This window comes from Girardinichthys multiradiatus, chromosome 18 (genome assembly GCF_021462225.1).
Source record: "Girardinichthys multiradiatus isolate DD_20200921_A chromosome 18, DD_fGirMul_XY1, whole genome shotgun sequence".
Classification (NCBI taxonomy): Eukaryota; Metazoa; Chordata; class Actinopteri; order Cyprinodontiformes; family Goodeidae; genus Girardinichthys; species Girardinichthys multiradiatus.
Window position 1 is genome coordinate 46993083 of NC_061810.1, and position 24787 is coordinate 47017869.

General features: G+C 40.4%; 1 protein-coding gene across 6 annotated transcripts in view; it reads left to right on the top strand.

The window, feature by feature from the left end:
* mark4b (MAP/microtubule affinity-regulating kinase 4b) overlaps positions 1–24787 on the top strand; it is an 86772-nt gene that overhangs the window by 27393 nt on the left and 34592 nt on the right. For all 6 annotated transcript variants that reach the window (XM_047391881.1, XM_047391882.1, XM_047391883.1 and 3 more), the window contains exons 2-3: positions 6266–6463; positions 7251–7304. In XM_047391881.1, the coding sequence (XP_047247837.1) occupies positions 6266–6463; positions 7251–7304 (252 nt within the window). The remainder of the gene's footprint in view (positions 1–6265; positions 6464–7250; positions 7305–24787) is intronic.

Consider the following 24787-nt stretch of genomic DNA (forward strand, 5'->3'; position numbering starts at 1 on the left):
AATGACCCTTACCACCATCCATCTTCTGAACCGAATGTCACATCACATTTACAGGTCCTTCTCAAAATATTAGCATATTGTGATAAAGTTCATTATTTTCCATAATGTAATGATGAAAATTTAACATTCATATATTTTAGATTCATTGCACACTAACTGAAATATTTCAGGTCTTTTATTGTCTTAATACGGATGATTGTGGCATACAGCTCATGAAAACCCAAAATTCCTATCTCACAAAATTAGCATATTTCATCCGACCAATAAAAGAAAAGTGTTTTTAATACAAAAAACGTCAACCTTCAAATAATCATGTACAGTTATGCACTCAATACTTGGTCGGGAATCCTTTTGCAGAAATGACTGCTTCAATGCGGCGTGGCATGGAGGCAATCAGCCTGTGGCACTGCTGAGGTCTTATGGAGGCCCAGGATGCTTCGATAGCGGCCTTTAGCTTATCCAGAGTGTTGGGTCTTGAGTCTCTCAACGTTCTCTTCACAATATCCCACAGATTCTCTATGGGGTTCAGGTCAGGAGAGTTGGCAGGCCAATTGAGCACAGTGATACCATGGTCAGTAAACCATTTACCAGTGGTTTTGGCACTGTGAGCAGGTGCCAGGTCGTGCTGAAAAATGAAGTCTTCATCTCCATAAAGCTTTTCAGCAGATGGAAGCATGAAGTGCTCCAAAATCTCCTGATGGCTAGCTGCATTGACCCTGCCCTTGATAAAACACAGTGGACCAACACCAGCAGCTGACACGGCACCCCAGACCATCACTGACTGTGGTTACTTGACACTGGACTTCTGGCATTTTGGCATTTCCTTCTCCCCAGTCTTCCTCCAGACTCTGGCACCTTGATTTCCGAATGACATGCAGAATTTGCTTTCATCCGAAAAAAGTACTTTGGACCACTGAGCAACAGTCCAGTGCTGCTTCTCTGTAGCCCAGGTCAGGCGCTTCTGCCGCTGTTTCTGGTTCAAAAGTGGCTTGACCTGGGGAATGCGGCACCTGTAGCCCATTTCCTGCACACGCCTGTGCACGGTGGCTCTGGATGTTTCTACTCCAGACTCAGTCCACTGCTTCCGCAGGTCCCCCAAGGTCTGGAATCGGCCCTTCTCCACAATCTTCCTCAGGGTCCGGTCACCTCTTCTCGTTGTGCAGCGTTTTCTGCCACACTTTTTCTTTCCCACAGACTTCCCACTGAGGTGCCTTGATACAGCACTCTGGGAACAGCCTATTCGTTCAGAAATGTCTTTCTGTGTCTTACCCTCTTGCTTGAGGGTGTCAATAGTGGCCTTCTGGACAGCAGTTAGGTCGGCAGTCTTACCCATGATTGGGGTTTTGAGTAATGAACCAGGCTGGGAGTTTTAAAGGCCTCAGGAATCTTTTGCAGGTGTTTAGAGTTAACTCGTTGATTCAGATGATTAGGTTCATAGCTCGTTTAGAGACCCTTTTAATGATATGCTAATTTTGTGAGATAGGAATTTTGGGTTTTCATGAGCTGTATGCCAAAATCATCCGTATTAAGACAATAAAAGACCTGAAATATTTCAGTTAGTGTGCCATAAATCTAAAATATATGAATGTTAAATTTTCATCATGACATTATGGAAAATAATGAACTTCATCACAATATGCTAATATTTTGAGAAGGACCTGTATAGTGATTATCGGGGGTGGGGGAGGCTCCCACCCTAATTCGTTTTCTGGCTCAATTCTCAGAGACTCCATCACATCTTATGTTAGACCACACCTCCAAGTGAAGAAATTGTATGTTAATCAGAAGGAGTGAATCGATGAGCAGACACCCCCATCTCTCTGGAGTATGTGTGGTGGTGCTGAGGAGAGGGGGCAACATGGAGCCCAAATTTATGGGAGTTCGCTGAAAATGAAGATAGCAGCTGGAGACAAAAGAGAGGGCGTGTCTGGGCAGGGAGAGGAGAATTGAGGGAAAGGATGAAAATGTATATGGGGGATGGGATGAGTCAGGGCAGAAAGGAAGAGGGGGGATAGGGTGGAGGGTAAAGAGGAGGTGAAAATGAAGTTGGCTGAATAACAGACAAGAACAATGGCAATCAGTGTCTATAGTAGTCTTATAGTTGTCCTCACAAACACTTGCACTAGCTTAAAGTTTTCGGCTCAAATTTAGTTCAAGCTGGCTGTTAAGTTTGCACAGACCAGTAAAACATTACGCTCATTTATATACAGAGAGGTAGTCACATTTAACACGGTATGGATCAGAATAAACGTGTAAAAAGCCCAAATATTTGGGTCAGAACTGCAAGTATCAAAATGTAATGATTATTCTAAAATATACAGCAACCTCTGCAAATACCAATGCTTCTTTTAAAGATGTATGAAAAGCTTCGAATAAATTAATCTTTTATTGCAGCAGCAGAGTAAAGCCAGCCTTTAATTTGAGTGCATTCATTCAGTGGAGATATGAAGCAATACAAAGAATTTCAGTGTAAACACAGTCAGGAGGAGATGGTAAGAGAGGCAAAATAAAGATCTCGCTGCACCGCCGAATTGCAGGAGCCAATAGCATCTTGAGGTTTTCATGTCTCCATATCAGCCATTAGATGCTATCTAATCCAGTGTTTTCAGCCCTGGTCTTCCAGGCACCCTGGTCTTCCAGGCACACTGCCCTGCATGTTTGAGATGTTTCTCTGCTTTAACACACCTGATTCAGATGATTGCAGCTCAGCATTACCCTGTTAATCAGCCCTGAGTTGGAATCAGGTGTGCTGAACCAGGGAAACATCTAAAGCATGCAGAGGCAGTGTGCCATGAGGACCAGGGTTGAGAAACTCTGGTCTAACCTGCTGGTAAAGAGTCATGCGAGGAAAAAGCCATTTCTCTCCTGCCATTACAAATCTAAATGTCCATAGTTTGCTTAGATCAAACCTCCACTAAAATCCCGTGTGAACAATCTCCGACCCGAAGTAGCCCGCATTCCCAAAAATATTAAACGGGATCCTTATGGTTAAGGAAAGTAAACATCCATCCTACATGCCAGTGTGTATACCTGTTTGAGGTTGTTGTGCAGTCGGAGCTGACAGAATTATGACTAGCTACACAGTCATGGTTTCTCACATACTTGTGTAGTCTATTGTTTACATTTGATCCTGCGGCTTCCAGCCTCTTCCAGCACATATTTGTGACGTCTTTCCCACTTCTGTGATGTAAAAGTCAAACAAAATGCAACATTACGGTTCAGATTGAGGTCACCCTGAAAACCCCCCCAGATATGTTTCTGATTTTGGACTACATATCAAAACGTAACGGGTCTGATTTGGACCAATTTTGCCTGCGGTGTGGACATAGCCTAAGATTTAGATTTGCAGCAACAAACACTGATAATGTTGAGAAGTACCCAATGCCCACTGTTATGTATGGTAGAGGATCTGTGAGGCTTTGGGCCTGTTTCCCTACCAACGGCCCCTGGAAAGAGTGCATCTTGGACTCCTTGAAATATAACAGCTTATGCTGGAAAACTGGAAATGGATCATCGCTGGCTCTATCAGCATGGACAATAATCCAAAACATATATGGCCAAATCAACACAGAAATGATTCACCAGACATAAAATCAACCTTCTTCCTTTGCCATTGGGCTTCGTCGTATTAATTGAATGTGTGAGTAGATGGATGGGACGGAGCAGGCGATGCAGAAACAGTTGAATCATTGTAGAGGAGAGGCAAAACAAACATCGGTATCCTTTAAATGCCTCTACATTCCCAATAAATGAATTTCTTTCCTTTTTAACAACAGTCACACTGGATACTTTGTTGGCTTCATTTTAAAATAAAACTGTGCTTTCTGTTCTCTGTGAAAATGTACCTGTTAACAGATTACAGTTGCTGTCTTTTATACTCTGAAGCAGGAATCAATGAAGCCGTTCTTGGATTTTTGCAGAGAAGCCAGAATAACTCAAACTGGAGCAGAAGTTATGAACATGTTGTGATGTTTTTGGTAAAGGAAAACCTTTAACACTGAGATATGAAGGATCTAAAAATTGTGACGGTGCTTGGAAGGAAACTGTAAATCACAAGAGATAGAAATGTCTTATCATTCAGGAACTGCCTGAAATACAACTCTGTGTAACAGCTTGGTCATTCCTGTTTATGAAAGTGAACTGTGGAAACACTTTTAATGACCGACGTGTAAAATATCCTGGTTGGCACAACATCTTTGTGCTTATTTGTTTCAGTGGTTCAGAGTTATATACGGGATCTTTTCTGAGGCTTCCTTTTCTTTCTCACATCCTTGTTGGTCATGTTGTACCTGTGCTGCAGATCCCCAATTCAAGATGGTTTGTTTCAGTTCAGGGTTAGGGTTAGGACATTTCCGTTTCAGCTCGGTGAAAGCAGATGGGGAACTCGGAGCTTAACTCCGGCTTGTTGCAAGTAAAAGTGTAATTATTCTGCAGACAATCATCATAAAGACAATTTGTCACGCTTTAAAAAGGATTATTAATGTAGCGTTTTGATTTAAACTGTGTAGGAGGGATGAGTGTGAAATAATCTGCCAGATTTCAGCAGAGACTGTCCTGATAAACGCTGAGTACCAAGGAGACGATTTACTGAACAGTTTGTTCTCACCTCCATGTTATGTTTGTTTAAAAACCAGGAATTTGTTTTATGTTTTCTGTGTTGTATAACAGTAGATCAGCATCATCTGGCCATGATTGGCTCAATGTTGGTGATCTTGCAGCAAATCGTGAATGCGAAGAATGAGAGCTATGAGCAGTCATACAAAGGTGACCTGGTTACTGATCACATTTAACGAGAGAATGTTGACTGTAGCTGAAACAAGTCAGGCTGGCTGATCTTCATACCAAGTTAGATCCAGAAATGCGTCCTTTTGCACATCCATCCATCGTCTATTCCTGCTTGTAAAACCTTTGGAGGTCTTTTTTCTTGTAGATTAATAATTTCAGATTGTAAATAAGGTGTAAAATGTTTTAAATCAGGTTTTTTCTCATTTTTACCAAACTAGTTTCAGTGCTACGCTGGAGCCAGTGTTTTGTCAGCTTTGGGCCTGTTAACGTCACCTGATGGTGTTCATAATAATGTTCAACATAACAGCAGGTGATGTTCCCAGGGTGAAATTCCAGGTTTTCATTATGTTAAAAAATTTAAACCATGTTAAATAAATATCACTTTTAATACGACAGACATCCTTTTGTATTCAGTTAAAAAAACAATTCTGTTGCAGGGGAGGGTTAATAAGTGAGCACACCCTGAAGCTAAGACTGTGTGGAATCATCTTCTGATTCAGTTACAGTCTTCAGTCGTCTTTAGTGGGGCTTTGAGGGCCTGCCACATGTTTTCTGGTCCATATTTGCCCAGTCTACCTTGCAGAGGTTCTCCAAATCATCTATTGTCCACAGCTTGCTTCAGGTTACCCCACAGATGTTCTGCCAGATTTAGCTCTGGACTCAAAGCTTTATTTTACTCTTAAGTCGTGCTTTTATATATTTGCATGTATGCTTGATTTCACTGTGATGCTGAAAATAAATTTAGCTTTCTACCAAACATCTGAAGGTTTTGGGTCAAAACTGATACTTGAAACGGTTCATAATTTCATCCACCTTAACATAAACCTCAGTCCACCAATTTAAAGTCACAACCACATCCTGATGCTACCATCTCTGTGTTTCACTGCAGATCTGGTGGTGTTTTGGTCCTTTCCTTTGTTGTTTTTGTGACAAACATTTGCAGCCTAGCTTCATCAGACCAGAACACGTCTTTGAACAGGGTTTTTTTTAGATTTTAGCCAAGCCTGGATTATTTCTTTGGAGAAAAAAGGCTTTTGTCTGTCGACCCTAGTTCTTAGTCCAGAAATGTGGGGAATAGAGGAGACTCTTGTTGCACATAAAACACAACTCAGAACTGCGGCTCCTTCAGTGTTGCTGTCGGCCTCTTTACCTCCTCCCTGACCAGTTTCCTTCTTCTTTTTTTAATGAATGATGATGAAACATCCAGTTCTTTAAATGCCATGATGTTTATAAGTACGGTATATAGTATGAGTTTGTTTAGTTTAATTCTCCTGACTGATACCTTTAATAGAACAAAATCCTTTTGATCCCTAATAATCTCTCTTCAAAGTATGGCTTCAGCTAAAGGAGGTAGAAATCTCAGGGAAATCCTTGTACTGCACCTTATGTTTGTTTTCGGCTCATCAAATTCTCTACTGTTGATGGCAAGTGTGAAGATCGACTGACTTAACTAACAGTTTGTTGCCCCTCTGCCCCGCAGCATGCCTCCCTGTTGGCCAGCCGCTCGGATAAAGGTACGGGCTGGTCGAGCCGCTCACTTGGTGCCCGCTGTCGGAACTCCATCGCCCTGTGTTCAGATGAGCTGCCCCACATCGGAAACTACCGACTGCTCAAAACCATCGGCAAGGGCAACTTTGCCAAAGTCAAGCTGGCCCGGCACTTACTGACGGGCAGAGAGGTGAGTCAAAAAGGAAACCAAGAGAACAAATCCAAAAGCTTTCTTCATTGTCCTGGAGGAAGCTGTCTGTGTTGTTTGGAAGTATTTTAGCCACGTGTTCGATAAAACCCAGAGGTAATCTCCGAGTGTTGGGATTCAGAACCCTGCAGCAGAATCGATGCTTCGAACTCTTTGAAGAGACTCAGTAATGTTTCTGCTTCGCGTGGGTTCATGTCTTTGCTTTTAAACAGCAGTCTTTCTTCTCATGAAACCCGCCGACCTACATTGGTTGAACTGAGGACTCGAGGTTCAGGACACATAGCAAGGCTCGATCATGTGAAAAGCTGCAGTGTTCCACCCAAACAAAGCAGAAGTCAGTCATATTTTCATAGTTTTACAGCTGCGGGCTTGATGTGGTCTTTGACCGGGTCATCACATGCTGTTAAACTTGTTATGGGAGCTTCCTGGTTTATTTTTGTTCATTGCAACTTTGTCTTATTGTTTTCTTTGTTTGAGAACTCCGTAATGTTGTGTTACGTTTAGTTACACTGATTAGTGCTAAAAGTTTGTTGTCTTTTAATGTATGCATAATACAGAACTTGGCATCAGAACAAACATAATTTTATCATAAACCCACCAAGACTGAAAGCATCATGCAGAATTTCAAGTAAAGATAAAGCAACATTTCTGCAAAACTTTATTAATTACAAACATAAAAAACACAGAAATGAACTATTCATCGTGGGAATTTTATGTATTTTCAGTTGTTTTTACATTCTCTGTTTCTGTCTCTGTCACCTTTTCACAGGTTGCGATAAAAATCATCGATAAAACCCAACTTAACCCAACTAGCCTTCAGAAGGTGAGTGACAAGTTGCACTGTTCTACTGTAGTGACATCTCTGGTTGCCTTTGTAAACTCAGAAGCTTTTTACTCATTATTTTTTAACATAAATGATGTGGGAAGCAGTCGTTGAGCTCAGTTGGATGTGGAAGTTTTTCATTAGATTACTCGTACTCGTCGTCTTCCGCTTCATCTGGGACCGGGTCGCAGTGTAGCAGACTCAACAGAGACACCCAGACGTCCCTCTCCCCAGACACCTCCTCCGGGGGGGAGCCCAAGGCGTTCCCAGGCCAGCCGAGAGACATAGTCCCTCCAGCGTGTCCTGGGCCGTCCCCTGGGTGGGCCTCCTCCCGGTGGGATGTACCTGGAACGCCTCCCGAGGAAGGCGTCCAGGAGGCATCCGGTATAGATGCCCGAGCCACCTCAACTGGCTCCTCTCGATGTGGAGGAGTAGCAGCTCTACTCTGAGCCCCTCCCGGATGGTCGAGCTCCTCATAATATCTCTAAGGGAGTGCCTGGCCACCCTACGGAGGAAGCTCATTTCCGCCGCTTGTATCCGGGATCTCGTTCTTTCGGTCATGACCCAAAGTTCATGGAAAAGGGTGGCTTCTCCTCTTCAGATTGGAGGGGACTTCCTGCCTCAAGTGGAGGAGTTTAAGTATCTCAGGGTCTTGTTCACGAGTGAGGGAAGAATGGAGCAGGAGATCGACAGACGGATCAGTGCAGCTGCCACAGTAATGGGGGCGCTGTGCCGGTCCGTTGTGGTGAAGAGAGAGCTGAACCGAAAAGCGAAGCTCTCGATTTACCGGTCGGTTTATGTTCCTACCCTCACCTATGGCCATGAACTTTGGGTCATGTTGGATAGAACGAGATCCCGGATACAAGCGGCTGAAACTAATAATCTAATCTAATGTAATCTAATGAACTCCAGGATTTCATTAGATTACATAGCATCTATAGGAATGTTTAATGTAGTGCAGGGGTGTCCAGTGGTGCCTTGCACTAACGCCACGCAGGCCAAAATCACAAAGTTGAAAGTGTTACCAAGGGGCTGAAAATAAGTTTTTTAATAAAAAATGCAAAAATAGTTCTGTAAAATAAACAATTTTAACGAGGTGATCAAATCTCTAAATAATTACCGATCCAAAACATAACAGGGTCTTTCATATTTACCTGTTGCCTAATTTTTTAGAGTGGAATGTTTTCTATTTTTTGGGTCTAGAGAAATATTTTATTCAACATTCAGCAGCAAAACAAGATATGGGTCAATCTTTCCTCAGAAAAGTTGTATGTATCTAAGTCTAATGAATAGTTGCACCCAAGTCTGCTTTGGAGTAAACATTCCTAGATGATTTGGGTCCTATTTAGTATGAATGGAAAAAGTCTGGTTAATAAAAGAAAATACTAAATATGCCGATGTTTTTAAGGCCAGTCCGATCTTTGTACAAACCCGGAAGGGCTGCGTCAGCGTTCTCTACAAAGTTGGACTTGTTTCTCGTGCATTTTGGACTCCTCCAGGGCTGATTCTGGTCATGGACTCGATCTCAAGGCATAGCCATGGAGAGGAGGGTCCCGGTCTGGGAACCTCAGGGTCTTAGATTAGTTTTTTTAAAGATGATGTGGTTCTGTTGGTGCCTTAAAGTCACGGTTATTGTGTGCACTGGAAAGTCGTGGAAAGGCTGAAAAAAGTGTGGAATTTGGTTTTAATGTTTTCCAGGTCTGGATAAATATAAAAGAAATGTGGAAAAATATTTGTATTTCAAGGTTTTTTCTGACTCATAGTCCTTCCTTCTGTCCTTAATTCCTTCCTTTCTCCTATACACCTTTCTATTATTCCTTCTTTGATCCCTCCCTCCCACTTTTCCTTCCTTCTATGTTCCTTTCTTCCATCCTTTCTTCTTTCATTTCCTTTCCATCCATCCAGGAGTCTCAGTGAACTTTACTTCTCTGGAAAACAAAGTCAAGAAAAGTCAGAATTATTTACATAAAAAATATGTAGGAACCACTGTGGATATGGTCCTGACCCAGAACAAGGTGGACCTCTGGAATCCTCCCAGGTCGAGTCTGTACTTCACATGGAGAACTTTAAATGTATCCATGAACGTAGAGAGAGACGGATCAGACAGTTTTACAATCTGCCGATTACGAGTCTTTCTTGACCTTTTATTTTCCAAAGCATCACAATGTAAATCATACAGCATAAAAAGATTAAAACAATTAAAATTACTGTATTGGCCACAGTGTCTGTGATTCTCTGGCAGAGTGTCTCTAGGGACAGTCAGCTGAATGAAGCTTGATGTGGTCCATACTCTGATTCCTCATATAATGTGTTCAGCATGCCATCACTTCCTCGCTTTGCATCCTTTGCTGTGCCAGGTCCATGCAATTGGAAAGCAAGAAATATAAAATGTTAAAGTAAAAGCTTAGTTGTTATGCTTTGCAACAAAACAAACATGGTCATTATGAGTAATTTATTCATGTAAATGTTACTGTATTCACCAGATATTTGAGTTTTTACTTCCTTTAACCTTATCTGGCCTGAACATTGTTTTTACTTTTGCAGTGAAGTTTTGCCTTCTGCTAATCTTCAGTTAGATTTTGAAATACTTTTATTAATCCCAAAGGGAAATTAAATGTTGCTGTAAGTCATATTACGCGGGTTTTTTCAGAGAGTGGTTATAGATGGCTGTGGGCAGGAAGGACCTCCTGCAGCTGTCTGTATTACAGTGGATCTAAAGAAGCCTCTGATTGAAGACAGTCTGAAGAAGAGGATGCTCAGGGTTGTCTGCAATATTCTTCATTTTATGATGATGCTGCTACCCCAGCAGATGATGGCAGAGAAGATCATACTCTCCACAACAGACTTATAGAAGATCTGCAGCATCTTACTGCAAACACTAAAGGACCTAAGCTTCCTCAAGAACTACAGTCTGCGCTGTTCCTTCTTGTAGACGGCTTCACTATTGTCTCTCCACTTCAGTCTGTTGTCCAGGTGAGGTATTTATACTCCTCCACTACCTCTACTGCTGGGAGACCATGATGGGAATGGTGTTTGACCTATTCCCAATTTCTATTTAAATCTACAATCATCTCCTTTGTTGTATTCACGTTTAAGATGAGACAATTGTTTCTACACCATGCCACTAAGCGGTCCACCAGCTCCCTGTACTCAGCTTCTTGTCCATCTCTGATCCACCCCACAACTGCAGAATCATCTAAGTACCGCAATTTTCCGACTATAAGCCGCTACTTTTTTTAGCAGAAAGTGAAAAAAACGAGACAGGTGGGAAGTCAAAATTGGAAATCAAAGAAGAAGACATTGACACAAAAAAGGTATGTGACGAAGCTCTTGTGAGGCTGTTCAACTCCGACATTGAAGATGACTTCAGTGGTTTCAGTGCGCAGGAGGACGATGAATAAACCAATCAATAACTTTTCTGATTTGTTTGATCAGCACTTTCACTTTTATGCTACAGGCACCATTCGGAAACTAATCAGTTCAGTTATGTTCAGTTAAACTATGTAATCTGTTCAGTCAATATAAAACACGGTATTTCTGCAGATGACAGGAGTCTGTTTGGTCCTGGAGGTCTGAGGTGTGCAGAGTGAAAATGAATGGTGAGAGTACCGTCCCCTGTGGTGCTCCTGTGTTGCTGACTACCTGGTTAGACACACAACCCTTCAGTCTCACAAACTGTGGTCTGTTGGTCAGGTAGTCTTTGATCCAGGAGATTGTTGAGGCCTCCACCTTTTTAACCCTAAAACTACGCCCTTCTTTACTTTCAATACTTGTTCGGCAATATTCTGGTAAAATCCGCCTAAATTAAAGGTAAATTCAGGAAAACAGTGTGTTTCAATGGAAGCAATGTCTGATCCTGCATTTAAATCATCTAAACATCCTCAGGACTTAGACTGGTTTCAAAAATGTGAACAGAAACTTGGAAGTTGCTTCCAAACATTTGACCTATAGTGTAAGTCAGCACCACTTAATGACAAATTTAAATTGTCAAAATTATTATTGGATGTGTGAAATAATCCATGCAGCAGAAGAATTTGTACCGTTTCTATGAGCATAACATCGTGTTTCTTCTGTAAAACTGAGATAAGCAGCTGTCTCTGGTCAATCACTGATCCAGATTAATCTCAACCTGCCTTAAACACGATACCAGACTCTCAATATCTGAGTTTTTGGCTGTGATGTGAAATAATTGTTGATGCTGGTTAAGGACTAGAACATATTTAACTGGATTTCAGACCAAATCTGTATGGCGTAGTAGCAGCTGTGTGTGTTTGTTACAATGAAAGCGGCTCAGTGTTTTATTAAAGCCTCTTCTTTGAAGTACTATGAAGGATTTGTACCTTTTGTGCACTCGGTATGCATGTATTGATGCATTAAGTACATGAAGCAGTTCGGTGGGTTTATGTAATGCAGAAATCAGTTCTCCGAGTCCACTGGAACTAACTGGGTTAAAGGCTTGACGTAATGAGTCTGTGCATACTTGTCTGCTGGCATTTAGGGTGATGTTTTAACTGTATGTGCTGCATTCATGACCCTAATGAGATTAAGCCCTTCGCTGTCTGAACTTGGTGTATTGCGTCTGCACATGTTTGAATCTGAGTCTGGTGTTCCCTGAAAACAATCTATTAAAACAGAAATCAACATGCATCATGCATGCATATAGTTTTATAGCAGCTGCAGTGTCTTGTTCAGCTTTGACTTAAAAACGTTTCCACCTATAAAGAGCACAGAAAAGGCTTGATGTGGAAGACATTGTTGCTGTTTGTTGTCCAGTTTAATGCTGGCATTGTTAATCTCATGCTTGAAAATCTCGGTATCTTCCGAAAACTGAAGGTAAATTAAATTTATCATTAGCTCTGAAGATAAATGAATGAATGAATGAAATCTTTGTAACATGTAAACAACAGAAGTCAGCAGAAAAATATATAATAAAATAATAATACTAATCAAACATAAAATAAAACCTTCATATTCAGTTCGAAAAGGAGCAGGAAGAGGCCAATGCTTATTAAATCTACCCCAATTTGACTATGCCGTATGTAAATTATACCTTTCAATCCAGAATATATAAATACTTTCCACATTATATTCTGTTATTTTACTACATGTTAAAGCAACCAAGCTTTCAAGCATTTACACGACTTTGAATTTATTACATTTTTTGGGACTCTGTCAGCAAATGCCTGCTTTAAAATGACTTGAATCAGTGACCGGGACAAAAAAGTGCTGATCTGAACATCTAGTTGTCAGATTTCTTTCCCACACAGTTTATTTCCATTTCCTGACTTATGATGTTTGCCATTTACTGCCAGAGTTTTAAGTGCGGCTCCCACGGTCTAATAAAGTGTCTCTTTGTTCATTAGCAGCCCTGCTGACTAAATGTTAACATACTCTTATCCTGAGCTTACGTTACCTTCACCTTTATTGAAAAACACATTAGTTTCCTCTGAAAGACTCACACACAACCCATTGATGAGCTCTTATCTGATTAAATAGGCTGATGACGTCTCGTCCCCCTGGCCTAAACGGGCCTGAACAGCAGCTTTTTCCCTCTGCTATTCCAGTGGTTTACATTAATAATAAATACAATATGGATGTAGTTTTGTTTTTATTTTAGATCTCTGTAATCTAAAAACCTAATGACATCATCTTACTTTTGTTTTTATTAGTCCAACCTCACAGTTCTTGTCTGTTTTTAATTACTTTCTGTGTTTCTACCTAATTGACATCCTTTCACTGGTATGGGGAGCATCCATGTTGTAAAAGACAAAGACTTGGTGTCACCCCACAATAATGCTGACAGGACACTGCTGGCATGAAGCTGCACTCTGCAGCGCTACGTCACAATGAGGCCGCAGAACACATGCACAAAACAGTCTCCACCGCCTCGGCTTCAAACAAGAACTGGGCTTGAAGACCTGAGAGACTGATTCGGTTTTTTTGATTCAGTGGACATATTTCTGTAGGAGCAGAGTGATAAAGGCACACACAAATATCCGTTAATGTATCACCTGTTGTAAAACAGACACTCTTTATCATGAGGTGATAGCATTATGACGGATAAGAAGAATAAAAATGATTTTAATTCAGGTTTATTTAGAAGACACATCAGCCTCAGTTCAGTTTAGTGCTATAATGCCATTTCTGCTTGTTCTACATAAACATAGGGATAAGATCAGCAACCTACTGAAGCTGCTAAAAATAAAGTCAGTGTGTAAGAGCATATCCTGATTAAAATGATCTGAACATTGAATGAGTTCGTTGTTTTCTCACAGGAGCCACAAAGCCTTGGGCTGTTAAATTACAGAATAAATCTTGTTTTCACAAAGATTACTGGATCTTAGGGAATTTGAACTTTTTAAGGCGGTTTAGTTTTACAACATTGGTCTTGGATTTCTCTGCTGCAGAGATTTAAACATTACTGAAAGCATGTTGTTTTCTCTATGTTGAAATTAGCTTTGTGTTGCTGGTTAGTCGTTTATAGAAAACAAATAAAAAATAGGGTGAAATATGGGAAAATTATTCAACAAAACAAAAGTTCCCATGAATGAACATGTTGGTTCTACCTGTTGATCATCTTAATCATAACCAGATTAAAATCGTATATAAACTACGGATGCACCGATATGAAAATATGGGCTGATAACCGATATTAAAATTGGATTTATGGCTGATAACCAATATTTACCAGTTTTATTTTTTCCCTACCCCTCTGACACAAACAAGGGAACAAGATGGAAATAAACATCCGTTGTTAATTTTGGCCCCGTTTTGCTTATCGGACCGATTAGCAAAAGAAATGTTACAACGTTAATGCCGGTATATCGTGCATCCCTAATATAAACAGCATATTTATCAGCTTCGGTTCTTTCTTGTGTTTTTATTTTGTTGACATCTACTCAGCCACATCTTTCCTTCGCTGCTCCACTCTTCCTTTTATTATTTTCTGCATTAAATCTGTTTTTGCAGTAGCGTTGTGTCCTGCTTTCTTCCCAGGCGTTTTGTTGCTGTAGGAGCTCCACTGTAATCACAGCTGTAAGCTTTTTGTTCAGAGCGCCAGAGTTCACTCGACAAAAATGTGAGAAGTCTTCGGGAACTGAGAGACTGTAAAACTGTGGTCTCGGACTGTGTCTGAACTACTGACACTGCACATTGTCAGTGATGTTGAAATGCTGTGTTAGGAAATGTCCCAGTGTGACACATTTGTTTTTATTATAGGCTACAGTGAGTCTTAAAGGGTGGAAACATGTGTTTCAGCTGTGTGACATTTATGTCTTGACTTTAAAGTACATCAAAAAGTATTTTTCAGAATTGGAGTCATTTTCCATATCTGGAAAAGTATGGAAAAAAGAAAATCGTGCATGGAAAAATTCAATATTTCAATGAATTTCTAGAGGACGAAAGCCATATAATGCTTAATAAATGCAGGGCTTTTCACACTTTTATTATTATTATTAGTAATTTGACTGCTTTATTTTAGGGTTCCTTCACAGTCTTAAAAACCTAGAAAACTATGGAATTTGATTTATTTTCCAGATCTGAATAAGTCTGGTAAAAGAAAAATGTTTCTTTATTTCCTTTGTCCCTTCATGCTTTACTGCAGCTTTACCAAAAACTATTCACCTCTTTTAGTTTGTACAGTTTTAAATATTTAACATCTGTTGGATTTTTGTGTATGAAATTCCATATTTGTTTTGTTTCTATCTTCAACCTTGTTAAACATTTTTCACGTAGTTTTTACTTAAACTATTTTAGATGATGTTAATGATGTTAATTGACTCGGGCTCACTGGAATAGTTATAGTATCTCAATAGGCCATTGCTGGGTAAATAAAGACTACGTTGTTATAAAAAATATTGTCATGTTTTAGTATCACGCCGTTGGTAACTACTATTAGCAACACAGACCAATAACAGTGCATTTGTCAGTTGTTTAAGCATTCAAATGCCTGCAACAAGATCTTAAAGCGGTTCTACATTTTCGGTCCTCGTGGCTCAGATTTCTTACCATCAGAAGCACAAATAACTTCATTACTGCAGTCCTTGTTATGCGTTATATTGTATGTACAACTATATTGGATTTTGAGTAGGGCTGCAACTAACGATTATTTTGCTAATCGACTATTTTTTCGATTAATCCATTAAAAATTGGATATGCGTTGTCCTTTCAACAAATTGCACATTTTAGGGTGTGCACTCTGGTTAACGATTATTTGATTAATCATGATTATTCCCGTTTATTGTTTCAGGCTTAATTTGTAGGACAACTTTCAATATAAAATTCAGATTTTGGTTGTGATATAATCAATCTGAGAAAAATGTAACAGCATCAAAATTGCTTGACTTGACTGAGATAGAGAGCTGAAGGTCCCAAAATAAATTAGGTTTTAGATTTTAGATTCTGCTCGTTTTACTCTGGGACTTTTAAAGCCTAAACAGTGTCGAGGATTTATTTTAAATAAATGAAATTAGAAGGAAGTTATTATTGTTTAATTTATTGTTTCAGTTCATCCTATTGCTCCTTAAGTATGTTCTTTTTGACTGTGATCAAGTAAAGGTGGGCTTCATCAGAGAGGGGTACATCTGCAGACTGTAAGTGGTAGGTTCGACAGTTTAGGTGTATGGTCCACATAAACATTGATTCGTGAAATTGGCCCTTTTTTCCCTCTGGTTTTTCCGTCTTTCACTCTTTTTCCTGACTTTCAGCAGTTGCAAGATTGGACGAAAGGAATGAAAGTTATGTGCTCTTGGCTTATGAAAATGGTTGTTTAGAATTATATTTAAAATGGTGTCAATTCATTTTAGGCACATGTATGTAGACAAGTAGCTAATCATTTAAAACGTAAGGAAACGCCAATGATGACATCCATCCCTTGAAACAGGGCCTTGCTTGTCCTCACTGCACAGCAGACTAAAAATAACCGTATTGTCTGTACATTTCAGGACATTCCTCTTCTTATTCTAACTCCTACAGTTGCTGGTGTTCTCGTGATACAACACAGGTGGCAGAACACTCCTTTGGGAGACCCAGTGGGCGATGGATGAGACTCAGGCATTGTGCTGTTAAATTTCAACATAATCAAAATACTCTGGAGGCTTTATCAAATAAATTTTTTTTTCTTAATGTTAAGTAGAAACTAGGAGGCAATAAAAGGAACAACTATTGTCATTAAATGATGTTTTTTGTTTGTATTACTAAACTGTTGGTTTTTTAGGGTTACATTAGCAGAATACCACAGTGCAAGTATATGGTGGTGTATATTTTTGTCTTCATATCTTAAACCTCTGTTGTTCTAAAATGGATAATCTGGGGCTGTTTTCGTTGGCTCTGTGTTGCTGGATAGTCTGAGAGACATTGGTGAAAATCCTGGTGTTACTCTGAGGTCAGAAGAATTTTACAGGCGCCCGTTCATCTTTGCATTGGTGCACACAAGTGAAATGTGTGTCTGCAGGGGGAGCAGAGTTTAGGCTGCTGTTTAATGCCGTGGAAGTATATTTTGTCCCTTGCCCAGGCCCCTTCTACCAGGAGCTAAATTCCAGCCGAGCAAACAAAGGAGGCGGTCGTGTTGGGAATGGGGGGAGGTTTGGGGGTGGTTGGGGGCACTGGCACAGGAGCAGGGACCCAAGAAAGACAAGATATAGAGCAGAACCAGAAACATCAGACTGTGTTTGTCAGTGTTTCTGTGTAGTCCTAATAAACCCAGAGCAACACACCCTCTCCTCTGCCTTTTTATGTACTTGTAATGCCTTTATGCAGCATATTGTGCCTTCGGGAGTGTCTAGGCATAACGATATTGTTCTTCCTTCACTCTTTGTTGTTCTTGTTCCAGTTTGTAAGGGAATAATTTGTCAGCAATTGTCTTTTTTGACCAAGCACAAGAGGAAGGTTTTCCCACAAGCTCATCTTCAAAGTAACACACAAATGCAAAGCAGGATGAGCATGATGCCTTGCTTTGTTTTTCTCTTCTGCTTTGTATTTCCATTTTTACTTGTTCAGGTATAAAATAAATAAAAAGGATTTTAATTATGTGAGTCATTATAAGACCCATATTAAAACTTCAGCTTTCATTCTTAATGTTTAACCTTCAGGATTCCAGTTTCTGCTGGATGGACTAGGAGGACAAGTCTACCTTTTCAGGGAGGAATGTTAATAACATCTGCAGATTACACTGACATTACAAAACTCTGGATAAAGTTCATCCTAATTTAATTTTTTGAAGATAAACTCTAAAAGTGAGGTTTTTGATTGCCTAATACTGCTTAAAAGCTTTCCGCTTGTAACTGAAACCTTCTGAGCCATAGCTCCAAACTTTTCTCCTCGTCCTCCTTACTACTCATCACTACTCACCATGCTAAGGCTTTCAAGAGCTTCACAGCTATATTTGCATTTGATATGTGCCTGAAAAACACACATATTCCTTCGGTCTCCCAGCAACCAGCAAAGCCGATGCTGCTGATCATGCGACTTGGATGAACTGGAACATTGTCGTCCATGAAAATTTGGCCTGTGTTGTTCATGCAGGGGCATAATGTCTAGATTAATGATGTTATTCGGGTGGTATGGGCTGGTCACAGTACCATTCACAAAGTGTAGGGCAGTTCTGACTAGACACACCTGCCCACACTACGACCAAGGCTGGCTGGTGACAACAGTGGCTGATGCAAGGCACCCTTCTTGACATCCCTGACATCATTGGTGGCCATCATTTCTGCTCAGCGTGAGCTGACTTTCATCAGAGAAGCACTGAGGCCCACTGGTTCCTCTTCCATTCTAAATGCTCCCTGGCTGATTCAAGATGATGATGCCTGTGCCTGGTGGTGGGGTCAGGTACGGTAACCTTGCAGGTCGTGTAGCATGCAGACCACGTTGATGTAAACTGCTTCTTTATGGTCTGATGTGACATTTGGATGTCCTTAAATGTGCCTGTTGAGTTGAGTGGCATTCACCATCCGTTTCTGCTAGGAACTCTTCAGAATGAAGCGGTAATCGGTATGCGATGTGGCTGAAGGACATCCACTTCTACACCTTTCTGTGACTCTTCCAGTCTTTCTGTAGCTCTGTTGAAACCTGCTGATGAGACTCCGAGACTCTAAGCTCAGTAACCACTTCCATCTGAGGACATTTTGTTTATAGCGAAGTACTGTTGATCAATTGTTAGGTGTTGTCTTGGTCTCATGATGTCAAAATGTGAATCGCATGATGAGGAGGACTATTTAACTGCCAGTTCTGATTTGAATCAGGAAGTTTATTGGTCGATTCTTGCATCAAACACCTGTATTGAATTTTAAATTTGAGCTCCTTGTTAGAGAACAGCAAGTTGTGCAAACGAGTACTGAAACATTGAACAGTTAGATATGTACATTAAAAGGTTTAGAGAAGGTCACATTAAGTTCACCTGGAAAGGTTATATTGCATTTTAGGTTCATCCTCAAATTTCACCCAAGAGCCGAATATCTCTAACGTTTTGTAACTCGTGTTTTTATGTCCGTTTCAAGTAAGCAGTTGGTTGGTTGTTGCAGCAGCAAGATGAGTTTGTTTTTGGAGAAGCAAGAGCAGCACTGGGACATCGATGCATGTAACGGCTGCAGTGCCAAAAGTCTTACAATAACTGAGTTGGACCAGTGCCAGCCTGGTGAGGGTGTGGTGAAGTTCTAGCCATGGCATAAGGCCAACATATTCTCTGTTAACCGAGCCTTGCAGGTGTGGATATTCTGCTAGCAACAACAACAAACCAACCCAACCTCCCTACAGAAGTTTTTGCATGCTCAAAGCAGTCAGGAAACTCTCTGGCTTTATTGGCTGCAACGGGGATCCCTGAAAGACCTTGCTAAGCCCCATGTTAAACAGTTTGTTGGAGTTGTATTGGGGCCTTCTATTTCTATTTTTAATTTCTATTATTATGAACCCACATTTTCCTTATTAATCTGTATCTTTTCTATCATCACGATGTTCCGATCAATCTCTATGAGCTTTAGCATCATGGCCACTGAGATCAAGATCATGTGTATGCATAAAGGACAGTGAAAGTCCAGGCAACTGATCAGACATATTGGCAAGCAGAATTTTAATGCATGGCACGTAAAATAAAATAGCTTCCCAGATATTGCATCTAACAGTCCTTTTCATGTTGCGAAACACACATTGACATAGTGATGACTATTGCATTTAATTATATTGTGCAGCTCTAGCATGAGGCCAGCATGCCCATTCCAGCTTCAGATTCTCTGTTAAACTAGGCCTTGCAGCTCCATGTCTCCATGCTTCAGCAAAGATTCTCCTAAGCCTTGCCCATGATGATTAAAACTGCAACCACCCTTCAGACGTTACATGCATGCTCAGTTCACAGTTCCTCCACTCTATCATGCATAACAGGGAGCCCACTGCGCCCCAGAAAACCTCAACAAAATGCTGCAAAAACTGTTTGCGTTATATTTTAAACAAAGTAGTGTATTCAGGTGTGAAAGGGACCTTGGCAACTAGTAATCTCTGCTATTTTGACTCTACAGTCTGCTTCTGTGCCTTGCTAAAGGGCACTATGGGAGTAATTATGCAAAGTGTCCTCACTACACATAATTACTGGCATAATCTGTTGCCTGAAGCCTTTGGAGAAAGAGCAAATACAGCGCCGCTGTAAATGGTAACTATTTATTGACTGAAGTGCTGCTTCACTGTCATAGCTGCAGTCTCTCATTTGGCTTTCAAACAAAGAGCTTTTCACAACAAATGACTATAATGTGGGAGTTGAGAGTTGATTTCTTTGTCTTTTGCTCGTCTCCCTTCTTCCCTGGCTTGTCTGATCTTTTCATTGGACGAAACATGTTGCATGGTTCATGTATGATTTTTATCGGCGGTGCAATGAAGTGGTATTGCTGTGTAATTTCTAACACTAACGCTTTGTAAGCATCCTAAATGCTTAATTTATTTGTATTTACAGCTTTTTCCTGCATGCTTAGTCTAGAATGCTTCATGCAAGCGCATTTAAATTTGAAGGCCGAGATTAACAAGCCAAGGGCAGGGAGCTGACATGGAACTGAGGATGTGCAGCTCTTCCCATAAACTGGTTAGGAAAAGCAGAAAAGGGAGAAATGAGAAGGTTTTCAAAGAGGTAGTTCAGGGAAAAGTTAATAAAAGTCAAGAGTGACTGGTAATATTAAGGACCACAGTGGCCAGAGCAGGTCAAACCCAAATATAATTTTACTATTTACAAATCATAAACCATGTCTGAAGGCTGAAAGAAAAGATAAAGGACACATCAGCTTTCTGAATGACACATAGCTGAACCAACTGATCACACATAAAATCAAAAACAATACCACCAACAGTGTTATGATTATTAATCTGAGAATATTATTTAATATTCAATATTAATATTTTATCAAATAATATTTGGGTCTGTTAAGGGTTGTCCTGTGAATACCAGCCCAGTAAGGCGATGGTATTAGGACAAAATAGAAAGGTGTGAGACGAGCTCTGACATTATTGAACAGCATAAACTCTGCACATATATGGAATTAATTCACACAATTTCTTAAAATACAAGAATTTACTATGCTAAAACAATCCAATTAAACTACCAAGCAGAATTAAAGAATAATGAAGACTAATGGACTATGTACAATATAAACAAGTTGATTAAAGATTATTGGAAATCATGACCAAAAAGAGTGATGCAACATTACCATGCAATGTTTATGTTTGAGAACCAAGGATTATCTTGAAGAATCTGGAAATTAAGTTAAGTTAGTCTTGGAACTAACTTAGGAAATAATCAGCAAACCTTTAGACAACCATTCACAATGCAAGATCAGATGAAATATTATTTTAATAAAATAATGTTTTAAGAATGATCTGCTGAATAAAACCAACCTTCTGGATGACTAATTCTCAATGGGGTCTCATTAGCTGCTTTTATTTATTAAAATAATATTTAAAGAAATATAGTTAAGGAAATATTTTGGAAAAGAGCTAAATCTTTCTGGAGAAATTGGCTTAATGGTGTTTACTTAGTTATCAAATTTAGTAAAAGGATGTTAGGGACACATTATTTACTGGATTGAAAACTAAACCTTTCTGGGTAAATATTATTTAGCAGCAAGCACTGTCCTTACCTGTTAGCTGTTGAAGCTAACAAAGAAGGCTAATAGCTTAGCACCAGAATCAAACACACACCTTTAAAAATACCAAAAATAAAAGGGTTAAAATGCATGATCGCGGACGGCGCGTAATGGCTGATCTTCTGTGTTTAAAATCACCTTTTAAATAAAGTTTGTCTTAACTTTAAAAACATACAGACAAAGAACACAAAACTGAGCATGTGTGCTGCAGATATTCTGCTAGCACCAAGATAGCTGAGTTCAACCCAAACAAAACAAAACTTTATAAAGTGAAAACGTTTAGATCATTTCAATCTAAATCCTTCACTATTATTCTGCCCAAACTTAACCTCTTATGAACGTGTTGAGGAGTTGTCCGGGCGACGATGAAGTTTGAAGAGACGTCCACAGTCAACAAACGGTTAGCTTCCAGCTAACCTCCGTAGCTGTGGATGAAAGACGGCTCGTTCTGTCCGCCAGCCACACTGCACGTTATGCGGTCTCCGTTGTCCTTCCTTGGGAAACTGCTGCACTCGGCATCGTGCTGGGAACTCTCTGGAAACAGTTCGCTTCTGCAGATCTCAGAGAGAACAATCAAGCAATGCTTGTACCTTGATTACCCCGTTCATGAATAAAAATCACCGGATACGCAGACAGTGATTTATTTCTACTTGTGCATATGATCGCATGATCTTATGACATCCTTGGATCCAGTTGAATAATTTGTCTGTTTGCCAGCAAAGGGACATTAGCGTGCTGTTCCTCTCCGGCCAGTCTCTTAGCGGAGTCCCGGGTGGTAGAGATCGGGCCATTGGAAAGGGGGTGCTTTTATACAGCCAATGGCATCATGGGAAGTCCGTTGTTACCCCCAATTCCTAAGTTGTGCTGGAAGTAGGTTAATGCAATTTATTTTGAAAGTTCCAGAAAAGTCCGTACCGCATTTCCTGTTGTAACTCATGTCTGTGGGTCCCAACAACAGCGTGTTTGGTTCTGAAATGTATTAATGGTTCTTAGGCGAATCGGCGTTTGCAGGAAGAGAGAGCAGCGGCCTGTAATCAGGCTGCCTGCAATGGATCCAACGGGTGGAAAACCCTGCTGAATCCGCAGAGCACGAATATCCAACCTAAAACTAACTTCGCCACGGTCAGAAGTTGTACTTTAAAGTCCTTGTCCTCGTTACTGAGACAAGAACTTCCTCAAAAAGCCCAGAATGTTAACTTCTGCATGCAAACTTTGGAGCTTCACCAGTCTAGCACCTCTCCTCTGTGCTTCTCCCGCCACTCCCCCTCACATCAGAACCCCTGAGCCTTTATTTTATACGTTCTGGCTGGGCTGTGGTCCAAATAATTAGTTATCCTAGTGGATCATTATAGACATGACAAAACACATATAAGACATCCTTACATATGCAATAATACAAACATTTGTATTTAGTTTATTTCTTTGTTTCCATTAATTTTTTTATCATTTCACGCAGATTACTTTAATGTGACGATCTCACACAGTAACGTTAACAGCAGCACAGCGCACTACAGTGATGGCTCCAGCCGTCTGTGGAAACACAACTGGTACCGTGGCGAGAGAGACCGAGTGGAGTAGAACCGTGAAACCTAAACCGAACCAGTGGAAAAGGGGCATATGAATGCTGGTTTCCTGACTGGGAAATCAAAGATCAGAGATGAAGAGCTAAAGGATGAGCATAACTCTCAGTTAATCTAGATTGTTTTTTATCTGCCAGATGTGAGCACAGCTGTCAGCAGGCTGAGAGTGTGCAGCTCCGACCATATGTTTGGTGTTCCATGACTTCCCATGGTCCCGTTGGGAGCAGGAGCACAAAGCCCAGGGATTAATACCTGGGTGTGCATGGCAACTGTGATGCAGGATTGTCCCCCTTGGAGAGAAACAGGAAGTCATTTAAGAGAGGACGAACACAGGAAGGCTAAAAACATCTTTGTTTCCCCACATTACACCCTCACAGCAGCATGAGCTGAACATTGATTGGATCAATAGCAGTGAGTCAACAATTTCCTGGCTGCTTGCTAAGCTTACTTAATTTAAACAGTTTCCGTGTTCTGTGTCTGAAACGATTCCCAGTTCCTAATTTTATCTCTAGATCTCCTTTGTCTCTTTAAGCAGCGACCACAGATTAAATTTCCCACATAATGGGCCGAGAACATGGAAAGAAAGGGGTGAAGATGCCATAGAGGTAAATAAGCAAAAGGAGAGAGGTGATGGCAGAGCGACCCAAGTCGATAATTTTTCTTAAAGCTCACATGAACAGCTGATGCACCGTGCACTTAATTCAATTACACACGATCCCTGTGGACCTGTGTCCGTGTTTATGGCAGTGCCCCATCTCAGCCTAAGAGCAGTGAAAAGAAAACCTGACGGGAAAATTGAAAGCCAGTGTAAAAAACATTTTATTTTATTATTTTTGTTTCCGGCTTTTGTTATAAGCTTATAAAAAAGAACAGATAGAAAACCCCTTGCAGCTGAATCTGTCCTCATAGGACATAGAGGTTTTTTTCAATTTATAGTAATTCACCCTCTGCATCAAACACCCTAAAGCACCAAAAATTCTCCCAGTTTGCAAACATATAACATTCTGGTCAAAAGTTTATTATGGGCCTAAATAGTGTCTTGATTTAGTTGAACAGTTATTTTTCCAGCATAGAGTGTTTGTCTGACATGCAACCTCAATGGTTGTAATAAAACAAGACCTGGGTGACAAAATCTGAATTTATTTTACATTTTTATTACATATACAGGCTCAACTATATGCATACATTCACCTGAGGTCTAGTCTAGAATGTCTTTGGTCTTGGCAAGGCTTAGGCCTTGTGTTGTGTTTGTTCATTAGCCAACATCGGAAGTGGTTGAATTTCGAAGAACAACAATTGGAAAAATCTCTTTGAGCCGTTTCTAAACAGCTGCAAGGTGCAAGATGATCAGTTGAAACTTTTGCTCATAAATAGAAGTTATTCAGACGTGTCAACATCTGGAAGAAGATGCAAACTGTCCCCAAAGATTGAGCTATTTGGCCACAATGTCAAGGAATTTGATTAGATGAGGTAATGTGATGTTTTCTAATCCAACAATACTGTACCAGCTGTCAGGCATGGTGGTGGTATTATTATGCTGTGGAGATGTTTCTCTGCCATTGTTAGAAGTGCACTGCACCGAATGGATGACATAATGAAGAAGGAAGATAACCTCCGTATTCCTCAGCTTCACATCAAACAGCTGGATGGATTCAGCTGTGCAGTACGATGACCCCAAACAACGGATAAAGCAGACTAACATTAACCTTCCATAATTGACTTCCAAGGATTGAAGTCTCAGCACTGAGTGCCTTAAATCAAGTTTCTGTAAATGGACTCTGCTAAATTC